Source organism: Rhinoraja longicauda, chromosome 1, assembly GCF_053455715.1.
Source record: "Rhinoraja longicauda isolate Sanriku21f chromosome 1, sRhiLon1.1, whole genome shotgun sequence".
NCBI lineage: Eukaryota > Metazoa > Chordata > Chondrichthyes > Rajiformes > Arhynchobatidae > Rhinoraja > Rhinoraja longicauda.
In genome coordinates, this window is record NC_135953.1 from 141,164,367 (window position 1) to 141,182,683 (window position 18,317).

Sequence of the window (18,317 nt, forward strand, 5' to 3'; positions counted from 1 at the left end):
ACCACCATTCAATCATGGCTGATCTATCTTTCCCTCCTAAAGCCAGGCTGTAGGATACAAGTTACATCAGGAGAGACAATTTGCATGTAAGAAAGGCAGTGCTACGGTGGTCATGGGGAATTTCAATATGCAGGTAGACTGGGAAAGGCAGCAGAATGGGGTTAAGAGGGCGAGATAGATCAGCCATGATTAAATGGTCGAGTAGACTTGATAGCCCGAATGGCCTAATTCTGCTCCTATCACTTATGAACACCATTCTGGTGGAATTCTCTGCCACAGAGGGCAGTGGAGGCCAATTCACTGGATGAATTTCAAAGAGAGTTAGATAGAGCTCTAGGGGCTAGTGGAATCAAGGGATACGGGGAGAAGGCAGGCACGGGTTACTGATTGTGGATGATCAGACATGATCCTATTTTCTATGTTTCTATTCTCCTGCCTTCTCCCCATATCCTCTGACATCCTTACTAATCAAGAACCTGTCAATCACTTTAAATATACCCATTGACGGCCTCCAACGCCACCTTTGGCAATGAATTCCTCAGATTCACCACCCTCTGGCTGAGGAAATCTCTCCCCATCTCCATTGTAAATGCGTGTCCTTTATCTCAGCTGCAGTGCACTCACCTCAATGCTGAAGTAGCCTCTGTCCACGTAGTCACCCAGGAACAGGTAGCGAGTAGAGGCTGGAGATCCACCAACCTCAAACAGCTTCATCAGATCGAAGAACTGCCCATGGATATCGCCACAAACTGGAAGAGATTAATAGAAAGGTTAAGGTCTGATAAAAGATAAAAGGTTAAGACATCAGTCTGAGGAAGAGTCTCGACCCGAAACGTCACCCATTCCTTCTCTCCAGAGATGCTGCCTGACCCGCTGAGTTACTCCAGCACTCTATGTCCATGTTCTCCAGAGATGCTGCCTGACCCGCTGAGTTACTCCAGCACTCTGTGTCCATGTTCTCCAGAGATGCTGCCTGACCCGCTGAGTTACTCCAGCATTTTGTGTCTACCTTCGTTTTAAACCAGTATCTGCAGTTCTTTCCAACGCAGAAAGGTTAAGATGCTTGGTAGACACAAAATGCTGGATACACATAGGCTGCAAGATACACAGAGGCTGTTTGGCAGCAGCTAGTTTATAACTGCTAGAATTTTTGAAAATCGCAAACACCATCGTAAATTGGAAGACGGAGACACAAGGAATTACAGGTACTGGTTTACAAAAAAAACAGCAGAGTGCTGGGGTAACTCAGCGGGTCAGGCAGCATCTCTGGAGAACATGGACACAGAGTGCTGGAGTAACTCAGCGGGTCAGGCAGCATCTCTGGAGAACATGGACACAGAGTGCTGGAGTAACTCAGCGGGTCAGGCAGCATCTCTGGAGAACATGGACACAGAGTGCTGGAGTAACTCAGCGGGTCAGGCAGCATCTCTGGAGAACATGGACACAGAGTGCTGGAATAACTCAGCGGGTCAGGCAGCATCTCTGGAGAACATGGACACAGAGTGCTGGAATAACTCAGCGGGACAGGCAGCATCTCTGGAGGGAAGGAATGGGTGGCGTTTCAGGTCGAGACCCTTCTTCAGACTGGGAAGCTGCCTGACATGCTGAGTTACTGCAGCAGTTTGTGCCTTTCATAAATTGGAAACCAGCCTGGTAAACGTGAAGGCACCCGACTGTCACCAGTACTCTGCAACTTCATGTCGTGACACTTATTGACTGCTGAACCTCAACAGGTCAGGTCAGGCATGGGAGGAGGTACTTTCCACTCGTGTTATGATGAAAGCAATATCAGTGGAAGTTCCATTGACCAGAAAATAGCATTGAAAGCACAATCTCTTCACACAACACGCACACATCTCCCAATGATTCCCCTATTACAGCAGTAACGACACTTCGGCGCCAAATCCGGTGACTCTGTACAGTGTCTCAGTGTAGAAACATAGAAAATAGGTGCAGGAGGAGGCCATTTGGCCCTTCAAGCCAACACCGCCATTCACTGTGATCATGGCTGATCATCCACAATCAGTAACCCGTGCCTGCCTTCTCCCCATATTCCATGATTCCACTAGCCCCTAGAGCTCTATCTAACTCTCTTTTAAATCCATCCAGTGAATTGGCCTCCACTGCCCTCTGTGGCAGAGAACTCCACAAATTCACAACCCTCTGGGTGAAAGAGTTTTTTTCTCACCTCCATTTTAATTGGCCTCCCCATTATTCTGAGACTGTGGCCCCTGGTTCTGGACTCCCCCAACATTGGGAACATTGTTCCTGCATCTAGCTTGTCCAGTGTACTGGGATGTATCTGAGTGCTTATGTGCAGTGACACTTGCACTGAACGGTACGCAATAATGCATTGCACACTGTACCTCGACACAGGATAGCATGGAACAAAAAAGCTTTTCACTGCACCTCGATACAGGTGACAATAAATTAAAACATGTGGCAAATAAAGTGCGATTGACTCAACGCACTTCAGTGGCATGAAAGCAGTATTGTCTGCTAGAAGATTGCAGGAGATGGCTTATAAATACAAACTCTTTCTTTTAAAAGCATGATTTGTTGCAGAATCAGTGCCAATCGCTGAGGGTGCATCTTAAAAAAACCCAGTAGTAGTAAGTGCGTATCAAGAAGCAACTAATGGCACAGCTCCCACAAGCTGCCAAGACGGGCTGCTAATTATGGAGATGCCAAGGAAGTGCATCGTTTTATTTTCAAGGAGTGACGGGAGGGAATGAGCGAGGAGACTTTGTTTAGTTTAGTTTAGAGATACAGCGCGGAAACAGGCCCTTCGGCCCACCGGGTCCGCGCCGACCAGTGATCCCTGCACATTAACACTATCCTACATCCACTAGGGACAATTTCTACATTTACCAAGCCAATCAATCTACAAACCTGCACGTCTTTGGAGTGTGGGAGGAAACCGAAGATCTCGGAGAAAACCCACGCAGGTCACGGGGAGAACGTACAAACACCGAACAGACAGCACCCGTAGTCGGGATGGAACCCGGGTTTCTCGCGCTGTAAGCGCTGTAAGGCAGCAACTCTACCGCTGCGCCACCGTGACCGCCCTGCAGATCAATAGGAGGCAGGGGCTCACAGTCGCCCACACACCGGCTTGGAAAGACACAAAATGCTGGAGTAACTCAGCGGGTCAGGCAGCATCTCTGGAGAACATGGACACAGAGTGCTGGAGTAACTCAGCGGGTCAGGCAGCATCTCTGGAGAGAAGGAATGGTGACGTTTCAGGTCGAGACCCTGTAAACGACACGATACGATAGAACTTTATTTATCTCAGGAGGGAAATAGATCTGCCAACAGTCATAAAACAGAAGATACATGAAACATGAGATTAAAGTGACGAGTGGAAAGGATTGGGGATTTGCAAAGATTGGGCGGGGGGAGTCAATCTCAGTCTCAGTCGACCCCACAACAGAAGGGGGAGGAGTTGCACAGTTTGATAGCCACAGGGAAGAAGGATCTCCTGTGACGTTCTGTGCTGCATCTTGGTGGGACCAGTCTGTTGCTGAAGGTGCTCCTCAGGTTGACCAGTGTGTCATGGAGGGGGTGAGCTGTATTGTCCAGGATGCTCTGCAGTTTGAGGAGCATCCTCCCCTCCAAGACCCACCTCCCATGAATCCAACTCCGCCCCCAGGACGGAGCCAGCCTTCCTGATGAGTTTGTTGATCCTGTTGGTGTCCGCAGCCTTCGCCCTGCTGCCCCGGCACACGGCAGTGAAGAAGACGGCACTGGCTACCACCGATTGGCAGAACATCTGCAGCATCTCACTGCAGATGTTGAAGGAGCGGAGCCTTCTCAAAAAGTACAGGCGGCTTTGTCCCTTCCTGTACAGGGCCTCAGCGTACCTGGACCAGTCCAGTCTACTGTCCAGGTACACTCCCAGGTATTTGTACTCCTTGGTAAACTGCACATCCACACCATTGATGGAGACAGGGGAGAGGGGTGTTCCTCTCCTCCTGAAGTCCACCACTAACTCCTTAGTCTTGTCGGTGTTGAGCTGTAGGTGATTCAGCCCACACCACTCAACAAAGTCGTTGACCACACCTCTGTATTCAGCTTCCCTCCCCTCACTGATGCAGCCCACAATTGCAGAGTCATCTGGAAACATCTGCAGGTGGCAGGAGACGGAGTTGTATCTGACGTCCGAGGTGTAGATGGTGAACAGGAAGGGAGAGAGGACCGTCCCCTGTGGGGCCTCTGTGTTGCTCACCATCTTGTCTGAGACATAGTTCTGTAGCCTGACATACTGTGGTCGTCCAGTCAGGTAGTTGGTGATCCAGGACACCCAATGGAGCATCCACCCGCATCTTCCTCAGTTTGCACACTAGCAGTGCAGGAAAGTGTTAAAAGCACTGGAGAGGTAAAAAAACATGACTCTCACAGTGCTTCCCGGCCTATCCAGGAGAGCACAGGAACGATGGAGCAGGTGGAAGAGGTGTGATGTGTAGGGTGTGAAAACAAGATATCAAAGGGGATGTAGGTCAAGAAAATGTGGTATTGGTCATTGTTAGCTCGGGGAAGGTGAGAAGGAAGCAGACAGAGATACAAAACTTAGTCAAGGGGACAGTCAGAATGGTCAGAGAACTAGGATGGGGAGGGATGGAGAGAGATGGAAAGCAAGGGCTACTAGAAGTTGATATTCATACCGCTGGGGTGTGAGCTGCCCAAGCAAAATATGAGGTGCTGTTCCTCCAATTTGCATGTGGCCTCACTTGACAATAGAGAAGGCCCAGGACTAGGGTTGCCAACTGTCCCATATTAGCTGGGACATCCCATATTTTGGACTAAATTGGTTTGTCCCATACGGGACCGCCCCTGTCCCGTATTAGGCCTGGGGGGCGCTGTAGGCCCGAACACTGTAGGCCCAGACACTGTAGGCCCGGACAGTGTATGCCCGGACACTGTAGGCCCGGACATTGTAGGCCCAGGCAGTGTAGGCCCAGAGGCCCGGGTGCCACCTAACGGAGGTTGCGTAGCAACCCGCTTCCCGGCCCGGGCGGCCGTCATTGGTGGAGCGGGAGCACGTGGCCGCTGGCTGGGTGAGGGTCACGTGGGGCGCGGGGCCGTGACGTCACCTTGTCCCGTATTTGAGAGTGAGATAGTTGGCACCCCCTACCCAGGACAGAAAGGTCAGTGTGGGAATGGGAGGGGGAGTTAAAGTGGTTTATCGACCGGGAGATCAGGTAGGTTTAGATGTTGATTTTCAAACACACGTTCCCCCCCAAAGGCTTTGCTGAGAACTGGCGGAGTGGCGCAGCGGCAGCTGGATGCAGAACAGAGTGCTCTTGTTTCTGCTGCATTGTAGGTCAGAGCACGCTGACCACGGTAGCTGCACTCGTGCGGGAAGCTCGCGGAAGGCGGAGGTGCAGCGTTGTGCCAAGATTGAGATGTATTGGGAGCGGGGCAGCCTTGCCTCACACCTGCCTGCACTGAGATCAGGTCTGTTGAGGGCCTGTGGGTTCACATCACGAAGCAGGGATGTGACAGATGGACCGTGGGAGATGCAAGCACAGTAGCGGCAATATTCCACTGACACAGTGCCCTCCGTAATGTTTGGGACAAAGACCCAGCATTTATTTATTTGCCTCTGTACTCCACAATTTGAGATTTGTAATAGAAAAAAAATCACCTGTGGTTAAAGCGCACATTGTCAGATTTTATTAAAGGCCATTTTTATACATTTTGGTTTCACCACGTAGAGATTACAGTTGTGTTTACACATAGTCCCCCCCCCATTTCAGCGCACCATAATGTTTGGGATACATATACTGTTGTAATTTCTACATGGTGAAACCAAAATGTATAAAAATGGCCTTTATTAAAATCTGACAATGTGCACTTTAACCACATGTGATTTTTTTCAATTACAAATCTCAAATTGTGGAGTAGAGAGGCAAATTAATAAATGATGCGTCTTTGCCCCAAACATTATGGAGGGCACTGTGGAATAAATTCCAGCAGAGTTTCACGTAGAAGACCCTTCAATCCCTCAGGTTAACATCTCCCCACCACCGTTTCCCAAACTCACTGAGATTGCCTTTATTGGTGACCTGCTGTGCAATGCCTTGGGACAGGCATTCACAATGAAGCTGCCGTATGAACACAAGCTGTTGCTATGACAAGCATGTGTGCAAGTAACCAATGCGGGGAAGGAGATCAAAACTCCGTGAAGCGAGTGCGCAATAAATCCCGACAGAGGGAGCCGACCCGAGATGTCTTCTGTCCATTCCCTCCACAGATTAAGTTTGGTTTAGTTTAAGTTCAGAGATACAGCGTGGATAAGGGCCCTTCGGCCCACCAAGTCTGTGCCGACCATCAATCACCCATGCACTAGTTCTACCCTACACACACTAGCTACAATTTACAGAAGCCAATTAACCGACAAACCCGCACGTCTTTGGAGTGCGGGAGGAAACCGGAGCACCCGGAGAAAACCCACGCGGTCACGGGGAGAATGTGTAAACTCCGTACAGACAGCACCCGCAGTCAGGATGGAACCCGGGTCTCTCTGGCGCTGTGAGGCAGCAACACTACCGCTCCACCACTGGGCCACCACTGAGTACTTTCCTCCAGTAGTTTGTGTTTTACTTTCACTTTCACTATCTGAAGACTCTTGCAGTAAATCCAAGCAGTAAATCCTGATTATGTTAAACATTTGTGGCACAGAATCACTAGTCTAAACAAGAGCTAACATTGAATAATTAACCAAAAATCATTTAAAAAAAAAACCCAAACCAGTGATGTTTGAGCTGACACTTTGCAATAATTCTGGGCGGTCACGGTGGCGCAGCGGTAGAGTTGCTGCCTTACAGCGAATGCAGCGCCGGAGACCCGGGTTCCGTCCCGACTACGGGTGGTGTCAGTACGGAGTTTGTACGTTCCCCCCGTGACCTGCACGTCATTGGAGTGTGGTAGGTAACCGGAGCACCCGGAGAAAACCCACGCGGTCACAGGGAGAACATGCAAACTCCACACAGACAGCACCTGTGGTCAGGATGGAACCCGGGTCTCTGGCGCTGTGAGGCAGCAACTCTACCGCTGCGCCACCGTGTCCATGTTCTCCAGAGATGCTGCCTGACCCACTGAGTTACTCCAGCACTCTGTGTCCATGTTCTCCAGAGATGCTGCCTGACCCGCTGAGTTACTCCAGCACTTTGTGTTTTTTTTAGAAAAACGCACACCGTTATTTGGACATGAGGAGGCAACTCCTTGAGTCTCCAAATTAATTTTGCTTTAATTTGCCGTGAAGTGTGGTTTTCTGATGAGCTTGGTGCAACTTCACACACATTCCCAAGTGCGGGAGATGAAAAGTCTGACACATCTCGGGGGACGTGGGGTAGTCTGGACCAGGAGAGCTGATGCAACATTCAACCACATCAAGGAATCGAGCCGGTCTGATGTATCAATCAAGAGTCAGAGACAAAGCTTGGAAGTCAATGAGACGAGCAATTCCCTTCATGTAACTGATGCACAAGCACATTCACAGCACACAGGTACAAAGATCAATACTGGCCTTCAATTTATCACTGCCCTCAATAAGAAGGTAGACACAAAATGCTGGAGTAACTCAGGCAGCATCTCAGGAGAGAAGGAATGGGTGACGTTTCAGGTCGAGACCCTTCGTCAGACAGCCCTCAATAATCTCTCCCTCTCTCTCACACACACATGCAGCATGTGAACAGAATAGTAAGATCTATCTTTTAAGTATATCCACAATATGTCCAACACCTCAGTTACAGGAAAGCAACTTGGAGAGGCCAAAAATCTGAAATACAAACAAATGCACTTGTTTTCCTTTACATAGAAACATAGAAAACATAGACAATAGGTGCATGAGGAGGCCATTTGGCCCTTCGAGCCAGCACAGCCATTCATTGTGATCATGGCTGATCATCCACAATCAGTAACCCGTGCCTGCCTTCTCCCTATACCCCTTGATTCTGCTCGCCCTTACAGCTCTATCTAACTCTCTCTTAAATTCATCCAGTGAATTGGCCTCCACTGCCTTCTGTGGCAGAGAATTCCACAAATTCACAACTCTCTGGGTGAAAAAGTTTTTTTTCATCTCAGTTTTAAATGGCCACCCCTTTATTCTTAGACTGTGGCCCCCTGGTTCTGGACTCCCCCAACACAGAGAATATTTTTCCTGCATCTAGCTTGTCCAGTCCTTTTATAATTTTATACGTCTCTATAAGATCCCCTCTCATGCTTCTAAATTCCAGTGAAAACGCCCAGTCTTTCCAATCTTTCCTCATATGACAGTCCCGCCATCCCGGGGATTAACCTCGAGAACCTACGCTGCACTGCCTCAATAACGAGGATGTCCTTCCTCAAATTAGGAGACCAAAACTGCACACAACACTCCAGATGTGGTCTCAACAGGACCCTGTACAACTGCAGAAGGACCTCTTAACTCCTATACTCAAATCCTCTCGTTATGAAGGCCAACATGCCATCAGTTTTCTTCACTGCCTGCTGTACCTGTATGTTTACTTTCAGTGACTGGTGCACAAGGACACCCAGGTCTCATTGCACTTCTCTTTTTCTTAACCTGACACCATTTCATTCAAGAGTCAAGTCGAGACTTTAATTGCCCTTTGTACCCGTAATGGAACTATGTAATTCTTGCAGCAGCTTTACACAAATATGTAATCAAAATTACAATAAATTAATAATCAACCTCACTAGGCAATCATAATGGTGCCAAACCAAAGCCCATAGTGCAACCAAAGATTCAGACTATAGAAGATCGTAGCTGATGAGGTTCGCGTTGTGCAGTGTTCAAGAGCCTGATGGAAAGGTTTTAAATAGCTCCAATAACTCAGTTACAGCAAATTGAGATGTCTTGGTTATTTTGTGGATGTGATTTTCCTCCTGCTGTCACAGATGAATCCGTCACCGGTGTCTTCTGTGTCCCATAGTTCTACTCTCACCCCTCCCCCCCCCAGGTTGGACAAGGAGAATCCTCTTGGTCCTCACCTTTCACCCCTACCAGCCTCCGCATCCAACACATCGTCCTCCAACATTTCTGTCACCTCCAACGAGATCGCGCCACCAGTCTTTATCTTCCCGTCTCCGCCTTCCACAGAGTTCACTCCCTCCGCAAAACCTTGGCTTGCTCACCCCTTCCCGCCCCCTCTCCAGGTACCTTCCCCTGCAACCGCAGGAGATGCAACACCTGCCCCTATACCTTGTCAGTCTGGAGAAAGGTCTCGACCCGAAATGCCACACAATCCTTCTCTCCTGAGATGCTGCCTGACCTGCTGAGTTACTCCAGCATTTTGTGAAATAAATGTCCCTATACCTTCCTCCCTCGACCCCATCCAGGGACCCCAGCAGTCGTTCCAGGTGAGACACAGGTTCACGTGCACCTCCTCTAACCTCATCTACTGCATCCGGTATTCCAGATGTGGCCTCCTGCACATTGGCAACTGTTTCGCTGTACACGTGCGTTCGGTCCGCCAAGGCTAATGGGCGAGCCATTTAAACTCCCCTTCCCATTCCCACACTGACCTTTCTGTCCCGGGCCGCCCCCCATTGCTAGAGTGAGGCCACACGCAAACTGGACGAACAGCACCTCATATTCCGCTTGGGTAGAGTATAGGGTTGCCAACTTCCTCACTCCCAAATAAGGGACGAAAGGTGACGTCACCGCCCCGTGCCCCACATGACCTCACCCAGCCAGCGGCCACGTGATCCCGGTTCACCAATGGCGGCCGCCCGGGCCGGGAGGCGGGTTGCTATGCAACCTCCGTTAGGCGGTTGTCCTGTCCGGGACCTCAGCGGCTCCCGAGCTACAGTGTCCTGGCCTACACTGTCCGGGCCTACAGTGTGCAGGCATACAGTATCCGGGCCTACAGTGTCCGGGCCTACAGTGTGCAGGCATACAGTGTCCGGGCCTACAGTGTCCGGGCCTACAGTGTCCGGGCCTACAGTGTGCAGGCATACAGTGTCCTGGCCTACAGTGTCCGGGCCTGCAGTGTCTGGGCCTACAGTGTGCAGGCATACAGTGTCCGGGCCTACAGTGTCCGGGCCTACAGTGTGCAGGCATACAGTGTCCGGGCCTACAGTGTCCGGGCCTACAGTGTGCAGGCATACAGTGTCCTGGCCTACAGTGTCCGGGCCTACAGTGTCCGGGCCTGCAGTGTCTGGGCCTACAGTGTGCAGGCCTACAGTGTCCGGGCCTACAGTGTGCAGGCATACAGTGTCCGGGCCTACAGTGTCCGGGCCTACAGTGTCCGGGCCTACAGTGTGCAGGCATACAGTGTCCTGGCCTACAGTGTCCGGGCCTACAGTGTCCGGGCCTGCAGTGTCTGGGCCTACAGTGTGCAGGCATACAGTGTCCGGGCCTACAGTGTCCGGGCCTACAGTGTGCAGGTATACAGTGTCCGGGCCTACAGTGTCCGGGCCTACAGTGTCCGGGCCTACAGTGTGCAGGCATACAGTGTCCTGGCCTACAGTGTCCGGGCCTACAGTGTCCGGGCCTACAGTGTCCGGGCCTACAGTGTGCAGGCATACAGTGTCCGGGGTGTCCAGGCCTACAGTGTCCAGGCCCAAAATACAGGATGTCCCGGCTAAGACGGGACAGTTGGCAACTCTAGTAGAGTACAACCCAGCGATATGAAGATTGAATTCTCCAAGTTTAGGTAACTACCAAATCCCCCCCCCGCCCCTCCTTCTCCACTGTGCCCCACCTGGATACGCACCTATTTCACCCTTCCCTCTCCACCCACATTGCTCTAGCTTCACAATTCTCACAGCTCTTGTGTCTGCACCTCCTGCCTCCCCATCTCTGGCCTCTGTCCTGGCCTAGAACTGAGATGAGGAAAAACTTTTTCAGTCAGAGAGTTGTGAATCTGTGGAATTCTCTGCCTCAGAAGGCAGTGGAGGCCAATTCTCTGTATGCATTCAAGAGAGAGTTAGATAGAGCTCTTAAGGATAGCGGAATCAGGGGGTATGGGGAGAAGGCAGGAACGGGGTACTGATTGAGAATGATCAGCCATGATCACATTGAATGGCGGTGCTGGCTCGAAGGGCCGAATGGCCTCCTCCTGCACCTATTGTCTATTGTCCCACCACTGTCACTCACAGTCTCTCTTCACCTGCATCCACTCATTACTCGCTGGGCTTTGTCCTGCCCCTACTCTCTTCCAGCTTACTTCCCTCTCCACCCCACACAGTCAGCCTGAGGAAGGGTCCCGACCCGAAACGTTGCCTATCCATGTGGGAAGGAAGGTCCCGACCCGAGACCTCACCTATCCACGACTGAAGAAGGGTCCCGACCCGATACGTCACCAACTTCATTTCTCCAGAGATGCTGCCTGACTCGCTGAGTTACTAATGCTTTGTGTGTCTATCTTCTCCAGAGATGCTGGGCCTGACCCGCTGTTATTCCAGCATTCTGTGTCTTTTTTCAGTAAACCAGCACCTGCAGTTCCTCATGTCTATAGAAAATCAAATTCCAGATGCTGGAAGTCTGAAATAAAGACAAATCGTTTGTTTTTCCTTTTAAGGGAGTTTTTCCAGAACATTACCCAGTCGGCCATGGCGCTGGGTTTGCGGTGACAAAGAGTGGCACCCGAGGGCAGCACTTTGTTTTAATCTCATAGAGCCATACAACACAGGCCCTTCGGCCCAACCTGGCAATGCCAACCAACATGCCCCATCAACACTCGTTCCACCTGCCCACGTTTGGTCCATAGCCCTCTAGACCTTCCCTATCCCTGTATCTCAGCTTTGTTCATAGTCTTTAGTTTAGTTTCATTTGTTATTATTATCACATATATTGTAACGAGGTACAGTGAAAAGCTTTTTTGTAGCGTGCTATCCAGTCGGCGGAAAGACTCTACATGATTACAATCAAGCTGTGCACAGGGTACAGATACAGGATAAAGGGAATAACGTTTAGTGCAAAATAAAGTCCAGGGTCTCCAATGAGATCATTTGTAGGTCAGGACCGCTCTCTAGTTGGTGATAGGATGGTTCAGTTGCCTGATAACAGCTGGGAAGAAACTGTCCCTGAATCTGGAGATGTGCGTTTCCACACTTCTGTACCTCTTGCCCGATGGGAGAGGGGAGAAGAGGGAGTGACCGGGGTGAGACTGGTCCTTGATGATGCTGCTGGCCTTGCCGAGGCAGCGAGAGGTGTAGATGGAGTCAGTGGAAGGTAGGTTGGTTTGTGTGATGGTCTGGGTTGCTGGCCTTGCCGAGGCAGCGTGAGGTGTAGATGGAGTCGGTGGAAGGGAGGTTGGTTTGTGTGATGGTCTGGGCTGCGTTCACAATTTTTGTGGAGCTGCAGGGCTCCAGCTTTTGGAATTGACATCCTTGGTGAAAGTTAAAGTGCAGCTCAAATACTGAGCACTTACAGGAAGGAATGTGATCACGGGGGACCTTTACGAACGCTGGAAAGTTGTAGCTTTGTGGAAGGGTCGGAGAGGCTGGGATTGTTTTCATTGGAACGCAGGATGTTGGGAGGTAGTTGAAGTCAGAAAGGGTTTCACGGTAAATAGGAAAGACCCATTTCCCGAGCAGAGGGGTCAAAACCAAGGTGAGGAGAGGCGGAAAGCTGAACAGTACTGTGAGCGATGACCTGAGAGGTTTGGAGCTGGCTGCAGGAAGGTGAAGCAAGGCCGGGAAGATCTCTGTGACCAGAGCGGATACAACAGGTCAAATGGCTTCCGACTGTGCCAGAACCTTTCAACCATTCTATCAAGGTTAAAATATAGGCTGCAGTATGTTCGATGGAGTTCATGGGGCTAGTGGAATCAAGGGATATGGGGAGAAGGCAGGCCCGGGTTACTGATTGTGGATGATCACAATGAATGGCGATGCTGGCTCAATGGCCTCCTCCTGCATCTATTTTCTATGTTTCTATATATCTCAATACACTCCAAAAATATATATATTTTTTCAATTCATATTCCAATGGATAAGAAAGGTTTGGAAGGATATGAGCCAAACGCGGGCAAATGGGCATCTGGTTTAGATGGGGCATCATGGACAAGTCGGGCTGAAGGGCCAGTTTCCGTGCTGTGTGAATGTAATGACCTACATTATTCCCTTTATCCTGTATCTGTACACTGTGGATGGCTTGATTGCAATCATGTATAACCCTTTCACTGACTGGATAGCACGCAGCAAGAAGCTTTTCACTGTACCTCGGTGCAAGTGATAATAATAATCACTTATTGTTTTGTACCCACATCATCCAAGATACACATGTGTAGGAAAAAAACCACAGATGCTGGTTTAAATCGAAGGTAGACACAAAATGCTGGAGTAACTCAGCGGGTCAAGCAGCATCTCTGGAGAACATGGACACAGAGTGCTGGAGTAACTCAGCGGGTCAGGCAGCGTCTCTGGAGAACATGGACACAGAGTGCTGGAGTAACTCAGCGGGTCAGGCAGCATCTCTGGAGAACATGGACACAGAGTGCTGGAGTAACTCAGCGGGTCAGGCAGCATCTCTGGAGAACATGGACACAGAGTGCTGGAGTAACTCAGCGGGTCAGGCAGCATCTCTGGAGAACATGGACACAGAGTGCTGGAGTAACTCAGCGGGTCAGGCAGCATCTCTGGAGAACATGGACACAGAGTGCTGGAGTAACTCAGCGGGTCAGGCAGCATCTCTGGAGAACATGGACACAGAGTGCTGGAGTAACTCAGCGGGTCAGGCAGCATCTCTGGAGAGAATGAATGGGTGACGTACCATTCCTTCTCTCCAGAGATGTTGTCTGTCCCGCTGAGTTACTCCAGCATTTTGTGTCTACCATCCAAGATTCGCAACCGTACTTCCAAGGCAAGCAAGGGCAGGACAGAGGCGGAGAGGGTTCCAGCAAGACCAGGCAGGAACTAGAGGTGCAGCGGTAGAGTTGCTGCCTTACAGCGAATGCAGCGCCGGAGACCCGGTCTCCTTCCACACTCCAAAGGCGTGCAGGTTTACAGGTTAATGGGCTTGGTAAATGTCACGGGGAGACATGGTGTGCCCCGTACACTAGCACTATCCTCCACTCCAGGGACTATTTACAGAAGCCAGCTAATCTACAAGCCTGCATGCCTTTGGAATTTGGAAGGAAAATGGAGCAGCCAGATGAAGCCCACACGGGTCACGGGGAGAACGTGCAGACTCAGCACAGACAGCACCCGTGGTCAGGATTGAAGCCGGTTTTCTGGTGCAGGAAGGCAGCAACTCTACCGCCACGCCACCCTGCCGCCCAAACCCACCATATCTCAGCCAGACAAGAGTTGTGCCAGCACGGACGTCAGATCTGGGTGGGAGGACAATGTCTCCTTACTGTGACACCACAGTCCAACAACTATCACCTCAATCTCCCAGACACAGAATGCTGGAGTAACTCAGCGGGACAGACAGCATCTCTGGTGAGAAGGAATGGATGACATTTCAGGTCAAGTCCCTTAGACATAGACGTAGACATAGAAAATAGGTGCAGGAAGAGGCCGTTTGGCCCTTTGAGCCAGCACCGCCATTCATTGTGATCATGGCTGATCATCCACAATCAGTAACCCGTGCCTGCCTTCTCCCCATATCCCTTGATTCCACTAGCCCCTAGAGCTCTATCTAACTCTCTTTTAAATTCATCCAGTGAATTGGCCTCCACTGCCTTCTGTGGCAGAGAATTCCACAAATTCACAACTCTCTGGGTGAAAAAGATTCTTCTCACCTCAGTTTTAAATGGCCTCCCCTTTATTCTTAGGCTGTGTGGCCCCTGGTTCTGGACTCGCCCAACATTGGGAACATTTTTCCTGCATCTAGTTTGTCCAGTCCTTTCATAATTTTATACCTCTCTAGAAGATCCCCTCTCATCCTTCTAAACTCCAGTGGATACAAGCCCACTCTTTCCAATCTTTCCCCATAAGACAGTCCCGCCATCCCGGGGATTAACCTGGTGAACCTACGCTGTACTGCCTCAAAAGCAAGGATGTCCTTCCTCAAATTAGGAGACCAAAACCGCACACAATAATTAGGAGACCAAACTGCACTCAATAATTAGGAGACAAAACTGCACTCAATAATTAGGAGACCAAATTGCATCTGAGGATATTGCAACAAGGCCTGGCTGTGAAGACCCACTGAGAAATTGAGACAGCACTAAAATATGAACAGTAACATCACTCAGTATTAGAAGGCAGTGGAACATTGCTTCAGCTCCTTGCACATGCTGTTCCACCAGGTCTGCCAACATAACCAATGGTTAAACTCAACACTCTGGAGTCAGTTCATCAACTCAGACTAACCACGAGCCAACTACTGGCAAGAGTGCCAGGCACATGCATCAAGTTTGTTTTGGAAAATATGAGGCATCGCTGCGTGACATTTAATAATAAATAAAATGTAGGAACTTTGGCAGACTGCTAGATAGCTTCTGGTCACTAAACGCATCATACTGATCGTGAAAATAACCCGTTATGACCACAAAAATGTGTTCAAATTAAAACAACACGAGGCGCCAAAAGAGGCTGGTTGTTGTGTAGGGTTTTGAACGTGGGTAAGAGGGGTCTTTCTCGGGGGTTACACCCAGCCGGTCCGTGCTTTCCTTCCCGTTGGTTGTCACGTGGGACTCCAGCTCCAAACACAGCCATCCAAGAGTCACAGTGTGGCACAACGGGTGCTGTCTGAACGGAGTTTATATGTTCTCCTTGAGACCCGCGTGGGTTTTCTCCGGGTGCTCCGGTTTCCTCCCACACTCCAAAGTCGTGCAGGTTTGTTGGGTAATTGGCTTCTGTAAATTGTAAATTATCCCTAGTGTGTGTAAGATAGTGCTAGTGTATGGGGACTTCTTCTTCTTGCGTTTGAGGCAGCAGGAGTTATGTGCCGCCCTCCAGGCGCTGTAGCCAGTGCAATGTGCTGTTGTCGAGGGCCGTGAGGTCTACCCCTCCACCAGGGGGACGGAGGACAGTGCGGTCGAACATGCCGTGCTGCGCTGTTTGCTGGTCTGCTCCACACACGCAGGCTGCTGATGGATGCAACCCCCAACGATGCATGTTGGCGTTGAACCGGACGACCCCTGTGCGGAGCCGGTTCAGGGCGACCCACTCTTTGCGGGACGTGTCCGAGCCGGGTGGGGCTGTGGTGTTCGGTGCGACAGTGAATTGAGGAGGTGGCGATGTCTGTTCCCAGCTGGTTCTCCATGTTCCTAGTATGTTGACACCGGAGCCACAGAGGGTCGCTGCATGACGGGAGAAAGGGTGACAAGATGACAGGTGTTGAGGTCCCAGTTGCTGTGAATCCTGGGAGAGATGGTGCAAAGGATGTTTGGCATCCGATGGGGCCTTGCACACCAGTCTATGAGTGAAGAACTCTCTGCGAAGCTTGGCGGGTGCGATACCTGCGAGCACCGGCAGGAGATCCGTCGGAGTAGGGCGTAGGCAGCCAGTGATGATCCGCATGGTGTCGTTGAGGGTGGCGTCTAGCTTGCTGGTATGAGCGCTGCTGGGGTGACGTACTCAGCGGCGCTGTACACGAGTAGATGTCCTGGCGCCCCATGACGATCCGGCCAAGCAATGCAGGAGGTTGTTCCGTGCCGAGATTTTAGCACGGAGAGCTTCAAGGTGTTGCTTGTAGGTCAGCTGCCGATCTAGTTTCACCCCGAGATATGTAGGATAAGGGTTGTAGGGTGACGGTTAGCTGGCGTTGAGCTTCCTTGTTGTTCAGGTGAAAGGCCGTTGTGGTGGTTTTTGCCATACTCAGTTTTAGTCTCCAGGTCTTAAGGTAGCCCGCGACAAGTTCCATATCCGCCGAGAGCACATCCTCAACATTTGACCAGCTCCTGTCCGAGTGCAGTAGGGCCAAGTCATCTGCGTATCCATACTGGCGCGAGGTCGTGCATGGCAGATCGCTGATATAGAGATTGAAGAACATGGAGGCCAGTACCGAGCCTTGGGGGACTCCGTTTCTTAGGCGTCGCAGTCGGCTAGATTGTTCGTCGCTGGTCTTGAGTACAAAACTGCGGTTGGCAAGGATGTTGTCAGGGAACCGCACTAAATGATGGTCAGGGATGGTGCGGAGGAGCTTCAAGATCAGGGCCTGGTGCCACACAGTATCATAGTGTATGGGAAGATCGCAGGTCAGTGCAGACCCGGTGGGCCGAATGGCCAGTTTCCGCGCTGTATCTCTAAAATCTAATGCTTCTCACTCAGCCCTGACGATACCTGAGGGTTAATGGAATCAATCTTCCCCCACTCTCCTTGGCCCAAGCGTGGAAGAAAAACAGACATCTTGTGCAACCTTCAGGCCGACACAGTGGCACAGCGGTAAAGTTGCTGCCTCCCAGCAACCGAGGCCCGAGCTCCATCCTGACTACGGGTGCTGTCTGCACAGAGTTTGTACGTTCTCCCCGTGACCACATGGGTTTTCTCTGGGTTTCCTCCCACACTCCAAAGACGTGCGGGTTTGGAGATCAAGTGGCTTCTGTAAATTATCCCTGGTGTGTAGGGAGTGGATGAGAAAGTGGGATAGCATAGAAACAGAGAAAATAGGAGCAGGAGGAGGCCATTCGGCCCTTCAAGCCAGCACCGCCATTCAATGTGATCATGGCTGATCATTCTCAATCAGTACCCCATTCCTGCCTTCTCCCCATACCCCCTGACTCCGCTATCCTTAAGAGCTCTATCTATTGTGATCATGGCTGATCATCCACAATTAGTAACCTTTGCCCAACTTCCCATATCCCTTGATTCCACTAGCCCCTAGAGCTCTATCTAACTCTCTTTTAAATTCATCCAGTGAACTGGCCTCCACTGCCCTCTGTGGCAGAGAATTCCACAAATTCACAACTCTCCTTCTCACCTCAGTTTTAAATGGCCTCCCCTTTATTCTAAGACTGTGGCCCCTGGTTCTGGACTCCCCCAGCATTGGGAACATTTTTCCTGCATCTAGCTTGTCCAGTCCTTTTATAATTTTATATGTCTCTATAAGATCCCCTCTCATCCTTCTAAACTCCAGTGAATACAAGCCTAGTCTTTTCAATCGTTCCTCATACAGCAGTCCCGCCATCCCAGGGATCAATCTCTTGAACCTACGCTGCTGCACTGCCTCAATTACAAGAACTAGTGTGAACGGGTGATCGATGGTCACTGTAGACTCGGTGGGCCGAGTGGCCTGTTTCCATGCTGTATCTCTAAACTAAACTAAATTAAACTAAATTAAACTAAACTAAACTAAACTTCCGATGACTAATTACTGCAATGGGGGAAGAGGGAGTGGGGGTGGGGGGGAGGGGCAAGTCATTTGGTTTTTTTTTAAGGTGGAGATTCACAGATTCATTCTTATGGGTGTCAGG

At 50.5% G+C, this 18,317-nt stretch overlaps 1 protein-coding gene across 1 annotated transcript in view; it reads right to left on the reverse strand.

Moving 5' to 3' along the window:
* Nucleotides 1–18,317, reverse strand: part of LOC144597895 (protein phosphatase 3 catalytic subunit alpha) — a 168,834-nt gene that overhangs the window by 122,409 nt on the left and 28,108 nt on the right. The window contains exon 2 of the mRNA XM_078407663.1: nucleotides 625–749. Coding sequence (XP_078263789.1) covers nucleotides 625–749 — 125 coding nt within the window. The remainder of the gene's footprint in view (nucleotides 1–624; nucleotides 750–18,317) is intronic.